At 49.0% G+C, this 15,729-nt stretch overlaps 1 protein-coding gene across 1 annotated transcript in view; it reads left to right on the top strand.

Annotated features, from left to right (window-relative positions):
• Window positions 1-965: 965 nt before the first annotated feature.
• LRRK1 (leucine rich repeat kinase 1) overlaps window positions 966-15,729 on the top strand; it is a 51,850-nt gene continuing 37,086 nt past the window's right edge. The window contains exons 1-11 of the mRNA XM_056865858.1: window positions 966-1,121; window positions 3,084-3,255; window positions 3,934-4,113; window positions 5,745-5,893; window positions 6,851-7,077; window positions 8,091-8,218; window positions 9,276-9,439; window positions 10,687-10,824; window positions 12,938-13,050; window positions 13,799-13,875; window positions 14,585-14,714. Coding sequence (XP_056721836.1) covers window positions 969-1,121; window positions 3,084-3,255; window positions 3,934-4,113; window positions 5,745-5,893; window positions 6,851-7,077; window positions 8,091-8,218; window positions 9,276-9,439; window positions 10,687-10,824; window positions 12,938-13,050; window positions 13,799-13,875; window positions 14,585-14,714 — 1,631 coding nt within the window. The 5' untranslated portion in view covers window positions 966-968. The remainder of the gene's footprint in view (window positions 1,122-3,083; window positions 3,256-3,933; window positions 4,114-5,744; window positions 5,894-6,850; window positions 7,078-8,090; window positions 8,219-9,275; window positions 9,440-10,686; window positions 10,825-12,937; window positions 13,051-13,798; window positions 13,876-14,584; window positions 14,715-15,729) is intronic.

A 15,729-nucleotide genomic window follows, 5' to 3' on the forward strand; every position in this document is an offset into this window, starting at 1 on the left:
CCTCCCCTGTACTAGGGAAAGGGCCAGAAATGGCATTTTTGACTAGAGAAATGGTGTGTGGGGAGAAAGCCATCACCCTCTTACCCAGTACCCTGGTGCTTTCATCGATTCTTTTTAGGGTTAAATAAGAGTGTGCGGTCAGGTGTTTGCCGGCCAGGTGTCTCTTTGAAGCACAGAGTTCGGTCTGCCAGACTTGGGGTACAAATAGGGTTGCCAGCTCCAGGTTGGGAAATCCCTGGAGATTTTGGGGCGGAGCCTGAGGAGGGCGGGGCGAGGGGAGGAGCTTCAATGCCATAGAGCCCGATGGCCAAAGCGGCCATTTTTCTCCAGGGGAACTGATCTCTATCGGCTGGGGATCAGTTGTAATAGCAGGAGATCTCCGGCCACCACCTGGAGGTTTCAAAAGTAACACAGCACACTTGCTCAACTCTTATTCCAAGAAAAAAAATAAACAAATCTTTTCAGACCACAATTTTTGTCTGTTATTTGTCAATAAGTTCAAAGCACAACAGTGTTCACATTACACTTCCAATCATATATACTTATAGATGAAACAAAGCAAAAAAAAACAACACAAGGAAAAACCTATTTGGTTATGTTATTTTTCAATGAAACCACAACACAGCAGTGTTAATGTCACACTTCCAATATCATATACATGTAAATCAAATCAACAAAATATAACCCAAATATTTCAGTCTGTCCATTATAATTCTAAAGGTTCCCGTCTGGAGATTGTCGGTTTCATTCATTCATGAATTGCAAGTTGCACATGTCAATTTCCTTTGTGGATTGCAGACAATGTATACTAGTGCTAAATGCACTTTGTGTCCCCGACCACCTGGAGGTTGGCAACCCTAGGTACAAACCATGCGCGGGTGGTGCGGTAGGCATGGTGCCGAAGGGCTTGATGCATTGCCACGACATTGCCTAACCTCTCCCGTTGCCTTTGGACAGGTCCCGTGGACATGGGTGGCAGGCAGTCCGCAGCCAGCGATCTCTCCATCGGCCAGTCTCCCGTGACAGAAACCATCCAGGGCGCTTACAAAAGCGGGGACTTCGCTAAAGCCCGGGAGCTGATTAAAACAGCGTGTCAGGAGAACCTCTTGCAAGTGGAAAAGGTAAGGGGGCAGGGTTTATCGTTCTGGGCCGAGACACAAAAGGAAAACAACTTCTCTGTGCTCGGGAGAGCAGATGGCATTTTTGTAAGTTAAGGACAATTTTAATAGGTGAACTGGCGTGACCCAGCAAACTCCTGCCTCTGTAAGTAGAACCATAGAGTTGGAAGGGACCACTAGGGTCATCTAGTCCAACCCCCTGCACAATGCAGGAAATTCACAACTACCTCCCCACCACTTGTCAAGTCTCCCCTACAAAATGACGCCCATGGATCTTTGCCCTGTCTCAGCAAACACAGCTTCAGTCCTTTATTCCCCACACCATGGAGTAAACCAGCTAGGAGACAGGAATTCTTCATAGCTACATCAGGGCCTTCAAGTAGAACTTGCGTTCCAGTTTTGAGGAAGCCACACGGGCGACCGCAAGGAAAATGAACATTCGGGTATGTTTTTGTAAGAAAGAGGGGGTTAGAAAAGGACCATTGGGGGTGGGGGGCAGTAGAAGAAGAAGAGTTGGTTTTTGTATGATAACTTTCTCTACCACTTAAGGAAGAATCAAACCAGCTTACAATCACCTTTCCCTTCCCCTCCCTACAACCCTGTGAGGTAGGTGGGGCTGAGAGAGCTCTAAGAGAGCTGTGACTCGGCTGGTTTAATGCGTAGGAGTGGGGAAACCAACCCGGTTCACCAGATTAGGGTCCATCGCTCATGTGGAGGAGTGGGGGAATCAAACCCGGTTCTCCAGATTAGACTCCACCGCTCCAAACCACCGCTTTTAACCACTTCACCACGCTGGCTGGAGTAGAGGGAAGAATGCTGGAACAGTCCCCACCAAGAACGGTCTTAGTACTGACCAAGTTCTGTGGAAACCCTGAAAAAGGACGCGATTGCTGAAATTTGATACCTTTCCTTTTCCATCAGTGTGGAAGATGAGAGGGATTTTTTAAAATTCCAATGGGATTTTTAAAAATTTCAAAGTGCCCGCCATCGTTGGAGAACACCATATATATTTTAATTTTTAAAAAATGGCATTATGAACAGCCCTTAAATCCTTCCTCCTGCTAAAGTAATTTTTCGGCCATTTGCTAGGGGTTTTTCAAGTGCAGAGGAGGGAGCTGTTTCATATTTTCCACCTTAGGCACCAAAGGGAGCTCGTCCTGCTGAACTCTGACCCCTGGGGACTGCATGCCTGCTTGCTCCTAGAAAATTCCCAACTTCTACCACTTTCCCAAGCCGTTCCTTCTCCACTGATAGTTACAATGCATTCTTTTACTGTGATTATGATGCATTTTTTTACTGTGATCTGGCTATCAGGGCGTGTGGCTTTCTGAAACGTCTGAGCAAAGGAAGCTACACTGAGCATTTTATACAATTAGCTGTCTGGAAACAGAAGTGGCCCCGTCTCAGACAAACATGTTGGGTGTGGCTTGAGAGCATGAAACCTTGGTGGGTTTCAGCTCATCAGGATTCCTGTGTGCTGCCGTGAACAGCGTGGTGTGGTTAAGAGTGGTGGACTCTAATCTGGAGAACCGGGTTCAGTTCCCCGCTCCTCCACATGCAACCTGCTGGGTGACCTTGGGCTAGTCACAGTTATCTCTGAACTCTCTGTCTCACCTAGGTAAAGGTAAAGGCAGTCCCCTGTGCAAGCACCGGGTTATTCCTGACCCATGGGGTGACGTCACATCCCGACGTTTACTAGGCAGACTATGTTTATGGGGTGGTTTGCCAGTGCCTTCCCCAGTCGTCTTCCCTTTACCCCCAGCAAGCCGGGATCTCGTTTTACTGACCTCGGAAGGATGGTCAACCTTGAGCCAGCTACCTCACAAGATATCTGTTGAGGGGGGAGAGGAAGGGAAGACGATTGTAAACCTGTTTGATTCTCCTAAAAAGGTAGAGAAAGTTGGAATATGAAAACCAACTCTTCTCATTCTTCTTCTTCTTGTTCTCCTCCTTCTTTCCCACCAGTGCCATCTCTTGAGCATTTCAGCTGCCTATGGGGACCTTCAGGCGGTGAGGTATTTGCTGAAAGACGTTTGTGTGACATTGCCCACAGAACCAAACGACGACAACCCAGCGGTGCTGGCGGCGTATTTTGGGCACCAAGATGTCGTGAAAGAACTGCTTGATTCTCTTCTCGGTAGGTGAAGCCTCCTGCCTTCTGTTATTCTTGAGGGCGCTCGTGGTTCCTTCTTCACCGGTATCTTTCTTTTAATCTTTCTGATCTGGAGAACCTGGTTGGTTTCCCCCCTCCTCCAGTTGAAGGCTGCTGGGTGACCTTGGGCTAGTCACAGCTCTCTCCGAACTCTCACAGCCCCACCTACCTCACAAGGAACTCTCTCAGCCCCACCTACCTCACAAGGTAGCCTGCACTTAAAAGGTCTGTTGTGGGGAGAGGAAGGGAAGGCGATTGTAAGCCAGTTTGATTCTCCTTAAAAGGTAGGGAAAGTCGGCATATAAAAACCAACTCTCCTACTCCTCGGCCTCCTTCTCCTTCTTCTCCTTCTCCTCCTCCTCCTTCTCCTCCTCCTTTTTTTCCTTCTCCTCCTTCTCCTCCTTCTCCTCCTGCTTCTCCTTCTTCTTGTAAAATACCAGAAAATAAAAAGACGATTATGAGAGAATGCTTTCGCAACCAAAAGGGCGAGAAGCAAAATATACATAAACCATTCAAGAACACTATATTGCAAACTAAGAAAACAAGGCAGTGGAAACAGGATTGTTCAGACAACAAACTGTGCTGTGGAAAACGGCCTACCCTGTTCAGTTCAGTTAACTTAAAAGCATGACCAACCGCCCGTGTGTGTTCGTTTCTCGCCAGGTCCGATCAACTCCCTGCAGCTTTCGAACTGGATGCTGGCCATCGCTTGCAAGCAAGGTCACTTAGAGGTTGTCCGGCTCTTGGTCCGCACGTACAGCGCCGACCCAGACAGCTGCGCCGTGCAGAAGAATGAGTTTCCGGCCCTCGTCAGATTGCCCCTCTATGCCGCGATCCAAGCAGGTAGGCAAGGCTGCGCTTCGTGACCTTTAGAGCATGCCTTTTCTCCTCACAACCCCTGTAGTCCCATTCTAAATTTTGTACAGTTGGTTGACTTCATCTCATTCCTAAGCCGTATGCACACCAGTGTGTAATGCTCTTATGTGAGCACATGAACACATGAAGCTGCCTTCTACTGAATCAGACCCTTGGTCCATCGAAGTCAGTATTGTCTACTCCGACCGGCAGCGGCTCTCCAGGGTCTCAGGCAGGGGTCTTTCACATCCCCTACTTGCCTGGTCCCTTTAATTGGAGATGCCAGGGATTGAACCTGGGACCTTCTACATGCCAAACAGATGCTCAACCACTGAGCCACGGCCCCTCCTTGCTTGCTGCTCCAAGATTCTCAGGTCTTTTATGCCTGGCTGTTTCCCTTGCTGTCACCCCTCCGACAAATGCAAGTCTTTGTGTTGATTATGCATGCCGTTTCTGACCGTCAGAGGTCGCCTCGCTCTCAAATTCGAGATAACATAAGAACATAAGAAAGGCCCTGCTGGATCAGACCAAGACCCATCAAGTCCAGCCGTCTGTTCACACAGTGGCCAACCAGGTGCCTCTAGGAAGCCACAAACAAGACGACTGCAGCAGCACCATCCTGCCTGTGTTCCACAGCACCCAAAATAATAGGCATGCTCCTCTGATACTAGAGAGAATAGGTATGCAGCATGACTAGTATCCATTCTAACTAACAGCCATGAATACCCCTCTCCTCCATGAATATGTCCACTCCCCTCTTAAAGCCCTCCAAGCTGGCAGCCATCACCACATCCTGGGGCAGGGAGTTCCACAATTTAACTATGCGTTGTGTGAAAAAATACTTCCTTTTATCTGTTTTGAAGCCCCTCCCCTCCCCAAACCCTGCACTCCTCAGGCTTCGCCCCAAAATCCTCCCGCCAGTGGCAAAGAAAGACCTGGCAACCCTACGTATAGAGATAAAACAGGTCTCTGAAAATGCGGGCCTACACACGGGTGGATGTAGTGGTTTAGAGCAGCGGACTCTAATCTGGAGAACCGGGTTTGATTCCCCACTCTTTCACTTGAGTGGCGGACTCGAATCTGGAGACCTGGGTTTGATTCCATGCTCCTCCACATAAAGCCTGCTGGGTGACCTTGGGCCAGTCACGGTTCTCTCAGAACTCTCTCAGCACCAACTGCCTCACTAGATGCCTGTTATGTGTGTGTGAGAGGGAAGGCGATTGTAAGCCGGTTTGAGGCTCCTTAAAAGCAGAGAAAAGTGGGCTATAAAAACCAACCAAGGTAAGTGCTCCTTCCCTGGAGGTTTTTAAGCAGAGACTAGATGGCCATCTGTCAGCAATGCTGATTCTGTGACTTTAGGCAGTTCATGAGAGGCAGTTCATAAGAGGGAGGGCATCTTGGCCATCTCCTGGGCATGGAGTAGGGGTCACTGGGTGTGTGTGGGGGAGGTAGTTGTGAAATTCCTGCATAGTGCAGGGGGTTGGACTAGATGACCCAGGTGGTCCCTTCCAACTATGATTCTTCTTCTGTTGCTGCTTCTGTTTCTTCCTCCTCCTCCTCCTTCTTCGTCGTCTTTTTCTTGTCTTTCTTGTGAACGTGTTCTCTGCTTCCTTTGGCAGGGCATGAGGACGTAGCTGCCTTCTTGCTTCAGAACGGGGCTTTCTTGTGTTCCTACATCCTAATGGACTGCCCTGGCGAGAGCAAGCACCTTCTGCGCAAATACTTCATCGAGCCAACCACGTCAACCAGGACTACTCCAGCACAACCAGTAAGGAGCTGCTGGCATGTTGGGGAAGCGGGCATTTTGGGAAAGCCAGGGTGATGTAGTGGTTCGACTGTTGGGCCAGGGCGACCAGGATCAACTCCCCACTCTGCTAAGAAAGCTCGCTGGGTGACCTTGGACCAGTCATACGCTTTCAGACCAATCTACCTCACAGGGTTGTTGGGAGGACGAAACGGAGGCGAGGGGAACGACGGAAGACGCTTTGGGTTCCCATTGGAGAGGAAGGCAGGTTTAAGCGAAGTAAATAAACATGATGCCTTCCTGATAGCAAAACACCCTCAATGGCAAAAAGAGAGAGAAGAATAGGAAGTTAATATTGTGAAAGCGATGGGTTGTGCATGTTTCTGCCCACAACCCAAATCCGTAGAAGCTTGACTTTTGTGAGCTGCAAAAGAAAATCACCCGCGCTGTGAAGTTACTGAAAGTAAACCAGCATGCTGCTCAATTATGCAAAAATTCAACACTGTGTAATACCAAATAACAATGCAGTCAACCAACGTACAACAACAAGGACAAAAAGAAGTGCTAAAGGGAGAGAATAAAGGTCCGAAGGAAAAGTCCTAGAAATCCTAGGAACAAGCAAATACACTTCGGGGATTTACCGTCTTTTCGAACATCCACCGAAACAAGGAGCGTCCTTGTCCTCTCTTCAATACCACCTCTCTCTTACGTTGAGAGGTCTTTTTAGACGTCAACTATTAAGTGTATTCGCTTGTTCCCAGGATTTCTAGGACTTCTCCTTCGGACCTTTATTCTCTCCCTTTAGCACCTCTTGTTGTACGTTTGTTGGTTGCATTGTTATTTTGTATTTCACAGTGTTGAATTTTTGCCTAATTGAGCAGCGTGCTGGTTTTTACTTTTGCGAGCGGCAGAAAAAGCCGGGGGCGTTTGAATCGAGTCGGCGGCTCCTGCTTAAAAACCTCTTCTCTCTTTGCCCTCCAGGCGCTGTGCGTGAACTGGTCGAACTTCCGCCTCCCTTGGGTGGATCTGGATTGGCTGATCGACATTTCCCCCCAGATAACCGAGCTCGACCTCTCGGCCAACTGCCTAGCCTCCGTCCCCTCTGTGATCCCTTGGGGGCTGGTCAATATCCAGAAGCTGAACCTCGCCGATAACCGGTTGAACGAGATCCCCGATGTCCAATCTTCCGACAGCATCCTCTGCTCAAAGTACGTGCCCGTGTGCTTAGAACTGTCCCCTGCTGCTGGTTGTTGACAGGGGGTGTGTTTGGCATTGAACGTGAGCTGAAAATTCAGAGTTTACTGGAAAAATGTTTTTACAGTAAGAGTTGTTCGACAGTGGAATCGGCTACCTAGGGAGGTGGTGAGCTCCCTCTCACTGGCAGTCTTTAAGCAGAGGCTGGACAAGCACTTGTCAGGGATGCTCTAGGCTGATCCTGCATTGAGCAGGGGGTTGGACTAGATGGCCTCTTTGGCCCCTTCCGACTCTATGATAAGGTAGCATTTGATGTTTCCAGTTGTAAGGGAGGCAGAAGCTCCCCTCTCTCTCTCCTTCCGAGGCTGAACCTCAACAGAAGCTTTGCAGACTTGCTGTGCGTGATGGTTGAAGCGTGGAGTCTGCTCGATTGGAGAATATGAGGAGAGCTGGATCTTGCCAGGGTGACCTGGGGACAGACTTGACTACATTGTTTATGGGACTGCCCCTGTGTCCTGTTAAGAACATAAGACAAGCCCTGCTGGGTCAGACCAAGGCCCATCAAGTCCAGCAGCCTGTTCTCACAGTGGCCAACCAGGTTGACCAGATGTTGACCAGATGGGTGCTGTGAGTTTAAGAACATCAGAGCCCTGCTGGATCAGACCAGTGGTCAGTCGAGTCCAGAGAGCCAGTGTGGTGTAGTGGTTGAGAGCAGTGGTTTGGAGTGATGGACTCTGATCTGGAGAACCAGGTTTGATTCCCCAATCCTCCACATGAGTGGGGGAGGCTAATCTGGTGAACTGGATTTGTTTCCCCACTCTTCCACATGAAGCCAGCTGGGTGACCTTGGGCTAGTCACACTCTCTCAGCCTCACCTACCTCACAGGTTGTCTGTTGTGGGGAGGGGAAGGGAACGTGATCGTAAGCCAGTTTGATTCTCCCTTAAGTGGTAGAGAAAGTCGGCATATAAAAACCAACTCTTATTATTATTATTATTATTTACCTTTTAAAAAAAATAAATCCACAGGTTACTTGAGATCGACGTGTCCGCCAACAGGTTCCGGAGCCTCCCTTCGGGATTCCTGCACCTTTCCCGACTCCAAAGGATCATTGCGGCCAAAAATTATTTGGAAAGGTTGTTCGACGAGGATAACGGTGGGTTATGCGCGGCATGTTCTGGTTGACTTAAGCCATCCTGTGGCGGGTGGGCAGTTTTCCGTCTCTTACAAACGTGGGATAGAAGATAGAAGGGTGTAACTTGGCTTCTTTTACCCGGGGTTTCTCCACATGGCCACAAGAGGATCTGTATCATGGCAGAGATCCCAACCTGCCCGCACAACATGTCTTCTTTATTTAATTCATTTATTTACAACCTTTATGAGCCCCCATTCTACCTCTCAAGGGGCTTACAGTGTGAATAAAACAACAACGATAAAAACCACATTAGTAAAAAACCCACAATCTTCTCTTTGCCACTTCAAAAACTGGTTTTCCTCAGTAAGAAAAGAGCAAGAGTCCAGTGGTGTCTGAAGAAGTGAGCCGTGGCTCACGAAAGCGCACACCCTGCCAGAAATTTTGTTAGTCTTTAAGGTGCTACTGGACTCTGGCTCTTTTCTCCCGGAAATCTTCTTGGTCCCTGAGATGCTGCTGGGTTCGAATCTTACCTAGTCGAATTGTTTGAAGCCAGTTTTATTTATATATCGATTCACAACTCTCCTGGAGCCTTAACATTCAAGCAGCGTTCAAAAGTTGACCCGCTTGCTCGACCACATTGGGGGCTTCTTCAGTAGCTAAGGGAGATGTCGCCACCCAGAAGAGGGGACTCTGGCTCCTCTCCTAAACTAGAGCCTCGAAGAAAAATCTCTACTGAGTCCCGTGGCGCAGAGTGGTAATCTGCAGTACTGCAGTCCAAGCTCTGCTCACGACCTGAGTTCGATCCCGACAGAAGTCGGTTTCCGGTAGCCAGCTCAAGGTCGACTCAGCCTTCCATCCTTCCGAGGTCCATAAAATGAGGACCCAGCTTGCTGGGGGTAAAGGGAAGACGACTGGGGAAGGAACTGGCAAGCCACCCCGTAAACAAAAGGTCTGCCTAGGAAACGTCAGGATGTGATGTCACCCCATGGGTCAGGAATGACCCGGTGCTTGCACAGGGGACCTTTACCTTAAGAAAAATCTGTTCTGTGTGTTGGGGTTTTGTTTTTGTTCTTTTTAGCAACTAACTGGATCGGGTTAAGGAAACTGAATGAGCTGGACGTCTCTGACAACCGGTTGGTGGAGCTGCCCACTCAGTTTCTCCACAGCTTGAAATCTCTGAACATCCTGAATGTCTCCAAGAATAACCTGAAGGTGTTTCCTCAGCCTTGGGTTTGTCCCTTGGTAAGTATGGCTTTGTTAAGTTGCAGCACTAATGGCTAATTTTATTGAGTTACTCAGATTGAACTCCACTTTTCTCCCCAGTAAGGACCCAAAGAAGAAGAAGAGTTGGTTTTTGTATGCCGACTTTCTCTGCCACTTAAGGAAGAATCAAACCGGCTTACAATCACCTTCTCTTCCCCTCCCCACAACAGACACCCTGTGAGGTAGGTGAGGCTGAGAGAGCTCGAAGAGAGCTGTGACTAGCCCAAGGTCACCCAGCTGGATTCGCGTGGAGGAGTGGGGAAATTAACTCGGTTCTCCAGATTAGCCTCCGCTGGTCATGTGGAGGAGTGGGGAATCAAACCCAGTTCTCCAGATTAAAGTCCACTGCTCCAAACTACCACTCTTAACCACTACACCACAGTGGCTCTCCAGTGGCATACATCGTTCTCCTGACATCCATTTTATCCTCACAACCACCCTGTGAGGTAGGCTGAGAGTGTGTGACTGGCCCAAGGTCACCAAACAGGCTTCCATGGCAGAGTGGGGATTCACACCCGGGTTTCCTAATCTGACACTCTAACCACTACACCACACAGCACAGCAGAGGATTCTGGGTCTTAAGGGCTTGTAGACCACCCAGCCGGGAAGGGGGCTGAGGCTTTCAGGCCCTGCAGTTTAGCCAGCAGCATAAAGCTTCTGGTCAGGACTGGCATGCATACCAGCAGTCTAAATCTACCTGGTCAACGGAACAGAGTTGGTTTGTGTTTTACCAGCTGTGTTGCACCCAAACCCAGCCAGCGTGGTGTAGTGGTTAAGAGTGGCGGGCTCTAATCTGGTGAACTGGGTTGGTTTCCCCACTCCTCCATATGAGGCCAGCTGGGTGACCTTGGGCCAGTCACGGTTCTCTCAGAGCTCTCTCAGCCCCACCGATTGCATAAGGTGCTTGTTGTGGGGAGAGGAAGGGGATGTGATTGCAAGCGGCTTTGAGACGCCTTAAAGTTGAGAAAAGTGGGGTATAAAAACCTATTCCTTCTTCCTACTTCAGAGTCAGTGGGTTAATCCAATGAGCTTCATCCGTTGATGAATTCTGTAAGCTGATATTTACCTTGTCAAGGGAAAGGTTAAATAGCTACATAAGAGTGCCAGTATACTTTCCTGGAATTCTTGAGGGCTATAAACTTAAAAACCACAATCCTGAATGTTGTGATTTTGAGTATGGAGAATTCGAGCTGAGTATGTACAGTTTCTTTCCTTTGTGTTTCTAGAAATGTTGCAAGGCAGCCCAAAACACCTTGGAGTCCCTACCAGATACTTTGGCTGTCTTCTGGAAAAATCATCTGAAGGAAGTCGATTTTTCTGAAAATGCCTTGAAAGAAGTCCCCCAGTGTCTCTTCCAGCTTGAAGTAAGTGTGGGGAAATCCTTTCCTTGTATCTGAAAAAAATCGATTCAGATAATCCTTCCCCCGCCCCCCAAAAGCAGGCAGTGATTCTTTGCTGTCAACACCGAGTGGTAAAGAAGTTCAGCAGAGTTTAGTTCTCGGAACGGGTTCAGTGCATAAAAGGTTCTCCGGACTACAACATTTGAAAGACGGAGGTACCCGCAGGGGGCCATTTAGACTCCGTTGTGTTGGAAGAGCTTTACCGATACCGCAGACTGCCAGAAAGACACACCGGTAGGCTTTAGATCAAATCGAGCCTGAACTGTGTCCCTAGAAGCTAAAATGGCCAAACTCAGGCTATTGTACTTTGGTCACATTATGATTAGACAAGAGTCATTGGAAAAGACAATAATGCTAGGAAAAGTGGAAGGCAGCAGGGAAAGAGGAAAAAGAAGAAAGTTGGTTTTTATACGGCAACTTTCTCTACCACTTAAGGAAGAATCGAACCAGCTTACAGTCACCTTCCCCTCCTCGCAACAGACACCCCGTGAGATAGGTGGGGCTGAGAGAGTGTGACTAGCCTAAGGTCACCCAGCTGGCCTCACGGGTAGGAGTGGGGAAACAAATCCAGCTCACCAGATTAGAGGCCGCCAGTCATGCGGAGGAGCGGGGAATCGAACCCGGCTTTCCAGATCAGAGTCCACCTAACAGGAAGACCCAACGTGAGATGGATTGACTCTATAAAGGAAGCCACGGCCCTCAGCAAGGCTGTTAAAGATAGGACGTTTTAGGGGACATTGATTCATAGGGTCGCTATAAGTCGGAAGCGACTTGACTGCACTTAACATACACAGACTCTGTTGTTCCACTGGATTCCCTTCAAGTGAAGAATGAACCGGGTTCCCATCAAGTGCAGAATTTCATCCGTGGGGCCCTGTTTCACAACTGATGTTGTGCTGTAGATGCGGATTCTTGAGAGAACATAACCAGAATGTAAATAAATCCGTGGCCAGCAGTTTGAACGCTAGGTGGTGCTGCTGTGGTTCCTTTATTTCCCCCTCCACGTCTTTCGACTAGCCTGGTCTTGCTCAGCATAATGAAATCCCTTTTTAGAAAGCAGAGCCCTGAGCAAGCTCACGGGAGGTTTCCCCTTCTCTCCGGCAAAGCTTCACCAGAGAGGATTGTCCTTCACTGACCGAAAATCTGCAAACGCTATGGATTTTTGTAGTTTTACAGTAGAGTACGAAATCCGTGGCCCTGACCTGGATGGCCCAGGCTAGCCTGATCTCACCAGATCTCTCAAGCTAAGCAGGGTCAGCCCTGGTTAGTAACTGGATGCACACTGGACCACCTCCAAGGGTCTCTGTGCCAAAGAAGGCAACGGCAAACCACTTCTGAACATCTCTTGCCTTGAAAACCCTACGATGTTTTCCAACTCTGTCATTCTATGATTCTAAGCTATCTGGGAGATACTTGGAGAACTAGATTTTTAAAATTCTCATTGGCTACTCTTTTAAGCCAGCGCGGTGTGGTGGTTAAGAGCGGTGGTTTGGAGCGGTGGACTCTGATCTGGAGAACCGGGTTTGATTCCCCACTCCTCCATGTGAGCGGCGGAGGCTGATCTGGTGAACTGGATTTGTTTCCCCACTCCTACACATGAAGCCAGCTGGGTGACCTTGGGCTAGTCACAGCTCTCTTAGAGCTCTCAGCCCCACCTGCCGCACAGGGTGTCTGTTGTGGGGAGGGGAGGGGAAGGAGATTGTAAGGCGGTTTGAGCCTTAAGAGGTAGAGAAAGTCGGCATATAAAAACCAACTCTTCTTCTTGGCTGTTTTTGTTTGGGGGGGGGAGCGGGATACATTGACATTACCATTTATTGCTTCTCGGCCTTTTGGCTAAGATCTAGTACTATTTAATAGATTTCTGCTGTTATTTTCTGTCTATTGGATTTTGTAATGGGCCAGTTGTTGTAAGCTGCTTTGGGAAGCAGTTTTGATTGGAAACGCGGGATATAACTGTAGGCAAGAAAGTAGATGTGATGTATTGCATGAGTCTAAAATGCTTCCGTTGAAATGTGCTGGTCCATCCCCACCCCCTGCCACCAACTGGCTCTTCAACCCCATCCTTTTCTCTTTTTAGGCCTTGGTATCATTGAAACTTTCAGGAAATCAGTTAACCGCCTTACCTGCGCAAGAAAAGTGGACTTGCAGGCTGCTGAAGACTTTAGATCTCTCGAAGAACCAGCTAGGGAAGTATGTTTATTTCATCTAGGGAATTTCCATGCTGCCTCTCTGGAATCTGGCTTGAGGCAGCTTAGATTAAAAAAAAATCATAAAGTATTCCTATGCAGAGTGGTAAGCTGCAGTCCTGCAGCCGAAACCTCCGTTCACAACCTGAGTTCGATCCCAACGGAAGTCGGTTCCAGGTAACCGGCGCGAGGTCGACTCAGCCTTCCATCCTTCCGAGGTCAATAAATAAGGCTGCCAACCTCCAGGTGGTGGCTGGAGATCTTCCGCTATTACAACTGATCTCCAGCCGTTAGAGATCGGTTCCCCTGGAGAAAACGGCTGCTTTGGCCATTGGACTCTATGGCATTGGAGTCCCTCCCCTCCCCAAACCCCGCCCTCCTCAGGCTCCACCCCCAAAATCTCCAGGTAATTCCCAACCCGGAGCGGACAACCCTATTGGTAAAATGAGCACTCACCTTGCTGGGGGTAAAGTGTAGACGACTGGGGAAGGCACTGGCAAACCACCCCATAAGCATAGTCTGCCTAGTAAACATCAGGATGTGACGTCACCCCATGGGTAAGTAATGACCCAGTGCTTGCACAGGGGACTACCTTTACCTTTAAGCAGCCTACAAAATATCTATAAAAAAGACCTCGGGTTTGGAGCAAACCACGAAAGAGCTCAGAAGATTAAAAAAACCTTTTGTCCAAAGCCCCTATTCCTTCTGTTTGGCTGACAGGTTAATACTTTTGTTTTATATTTGAGCAACAGAGCGGACGAAGGAGCCAAAACCAAGCGGATTCCGTTTTTCTCGACGAAGAGCAGAACCCGCACTGGCGCCGAGACAGGTACAGCGGGGGGCGTTGGGAGGTTGCTGATGGGAAAGGGTGGGAGGCTGTTTATTCAAAGCCAGGTTCAGGAGGAAGTATAATTATTTCGCATTGCCACTATGGATAACTCTCCCGCCAGTGTAAAAAACGCAGAAAGCCGTAGCAGCTCACTTAGCATGCAGAAGGTTCAGAGTTCCACCTCCCTTACCTGGCAGAGATTTCTTTGGCCGTCGGGCAGAGGGATACACCCAAGAAACACATGCATACAATTTTTAAAAATTATGTAGCTTTTTCCTGACTAGGGCCCCGTGGCGCAGAGTGGTAAGCTGCAGTACTGCAGTCTAAAGCTCTGCTCACGACCTGAGTTCGATCCCGACGGAAGTCGGTCTCAGGTAGCCGGCTCAAGGTCGACTCCGCCTTCCATCCTTCCGAGGTCGGTAGAACGAGGACCCAGCTTGCTGGGGGTAAAGGGAAGATGGCTGGGGAAGGCACTGGCAAACCACCCCGTAAACACAGTCTGCCTAGGAAACGTCGGGATGTGACGTCACCCCATGGGTCAGGAATGACCCGGTGCTTGCACAGGGGGACTGCCTTTACCTTTATTTCCTGACTAAAATAATACTTAGGCCTAAGAGCAGGTCCCAAGCATTGTGCGAGTTGTTACCCTGGGGCACCGTGCCATCCTATTCATTTGCTGTGTTCCTGGTCTGTTTTGTTTGTCCGCCAGGTTCTACCTTGGAGTTTCCCGAATACCTGTGTGAGTCCCTGGAAGTCCTGTACCTCAATGACAACCAGCTGGATGCCGTCCCCCAATCCGTCTGCTTCCTCAAGGGCCTTTCCGAGCTTTACCTAGGCAAGTAAGTGAAGGAGAAACCCCCCCAGATATCCAGCGCAACCGGAAACATTGAACACATGAAGCTGCCTTGTACTGAATCAGACCCTGGGTCCATCAAAGTCAGTCTTATCTACTCAGACCTGGTCCCTTTAACTGGAAATGCCGGGGATTGAACCTGGGTCCTTCTGCATGCCAAGCAGAGGCTCGACCTCTGAGCCTCAGCCCCTCCCCTGTTCTTGTTGCAATTCTTGCCTCTTTCGGCTGAAGTTGCTTGGATTGGGTCCATTTTGAGCAGGAATTTCTGTTTCGCTGCAGAGCGATATGCTTTCGTTGACAATTGGGGAAGGGATGTGTCTCTGTGGCAGAGGGCATACTCGGTTCGAAGAAGAACGCAGTGGCACATGGACGCGCAAAGCTGCCTTATACGGAATCAGACCATTGGTCCATCAAAATTAGTATTGTCTACTCAGACTGGCAGTGGCTCTCAAGGGTCTCCGATTGAGGTCTTTCACATCACGGTGTCGTGGTTAAGAGCGGCGGACTCTGATCTGGAGAGCCGGGTTCGATTTCCCACTCCTCCACATGAGCGACACGCTCTAATCTGGAGAACCGGGCTGGCTTCCCTGCTCCTACACATGAAGCCAGCTGGGCGACCTTGGGCTAGTCGCTGTTCTCTCCGAACTCTCTCAGCCTCACCTACCTCACAAGGTGTCTGTTGTGGGGAGAGGGAGGGAAAGAGATTGTAAGTCGGTTTGATTCTCCTTAAAAGGTAGAGAAAATCGGCATGTAAAAACCAACTCTTCTTCTTGGGAAACTTGGAAACTTGCTCACGCAAAAATCTGGTATAAAATTACCAATGTTTCTGGACGCGTGTAACATCAACCAGTGATAAAATGCACTGGCTAGACTTCTTCCACTAGTCTTTATCGTCATTCTTGATATTCCTATCAGATTTTTTCAGAGGTTTCATCAAGTAGTTTGGCGCCAGCTCCCCTATCAATCCCGTTCTCCGAAAGGCCATTGATAGAGGGGCGTTT

Source organism: Euleptes europaea, chromosome 20 (genome assembly GCF_029931775.1).
Source record: "Euleptes europaea isolate rEulEur1 chromosome 20, rEulEur1.hap1, whole genome shotgun sequence".
NCBI lineage: Eukaryota > Metazoa > Chordata > Lepidosauria > Squamata > Sphaerodactylidae > Euleptes > Euleptes europaea.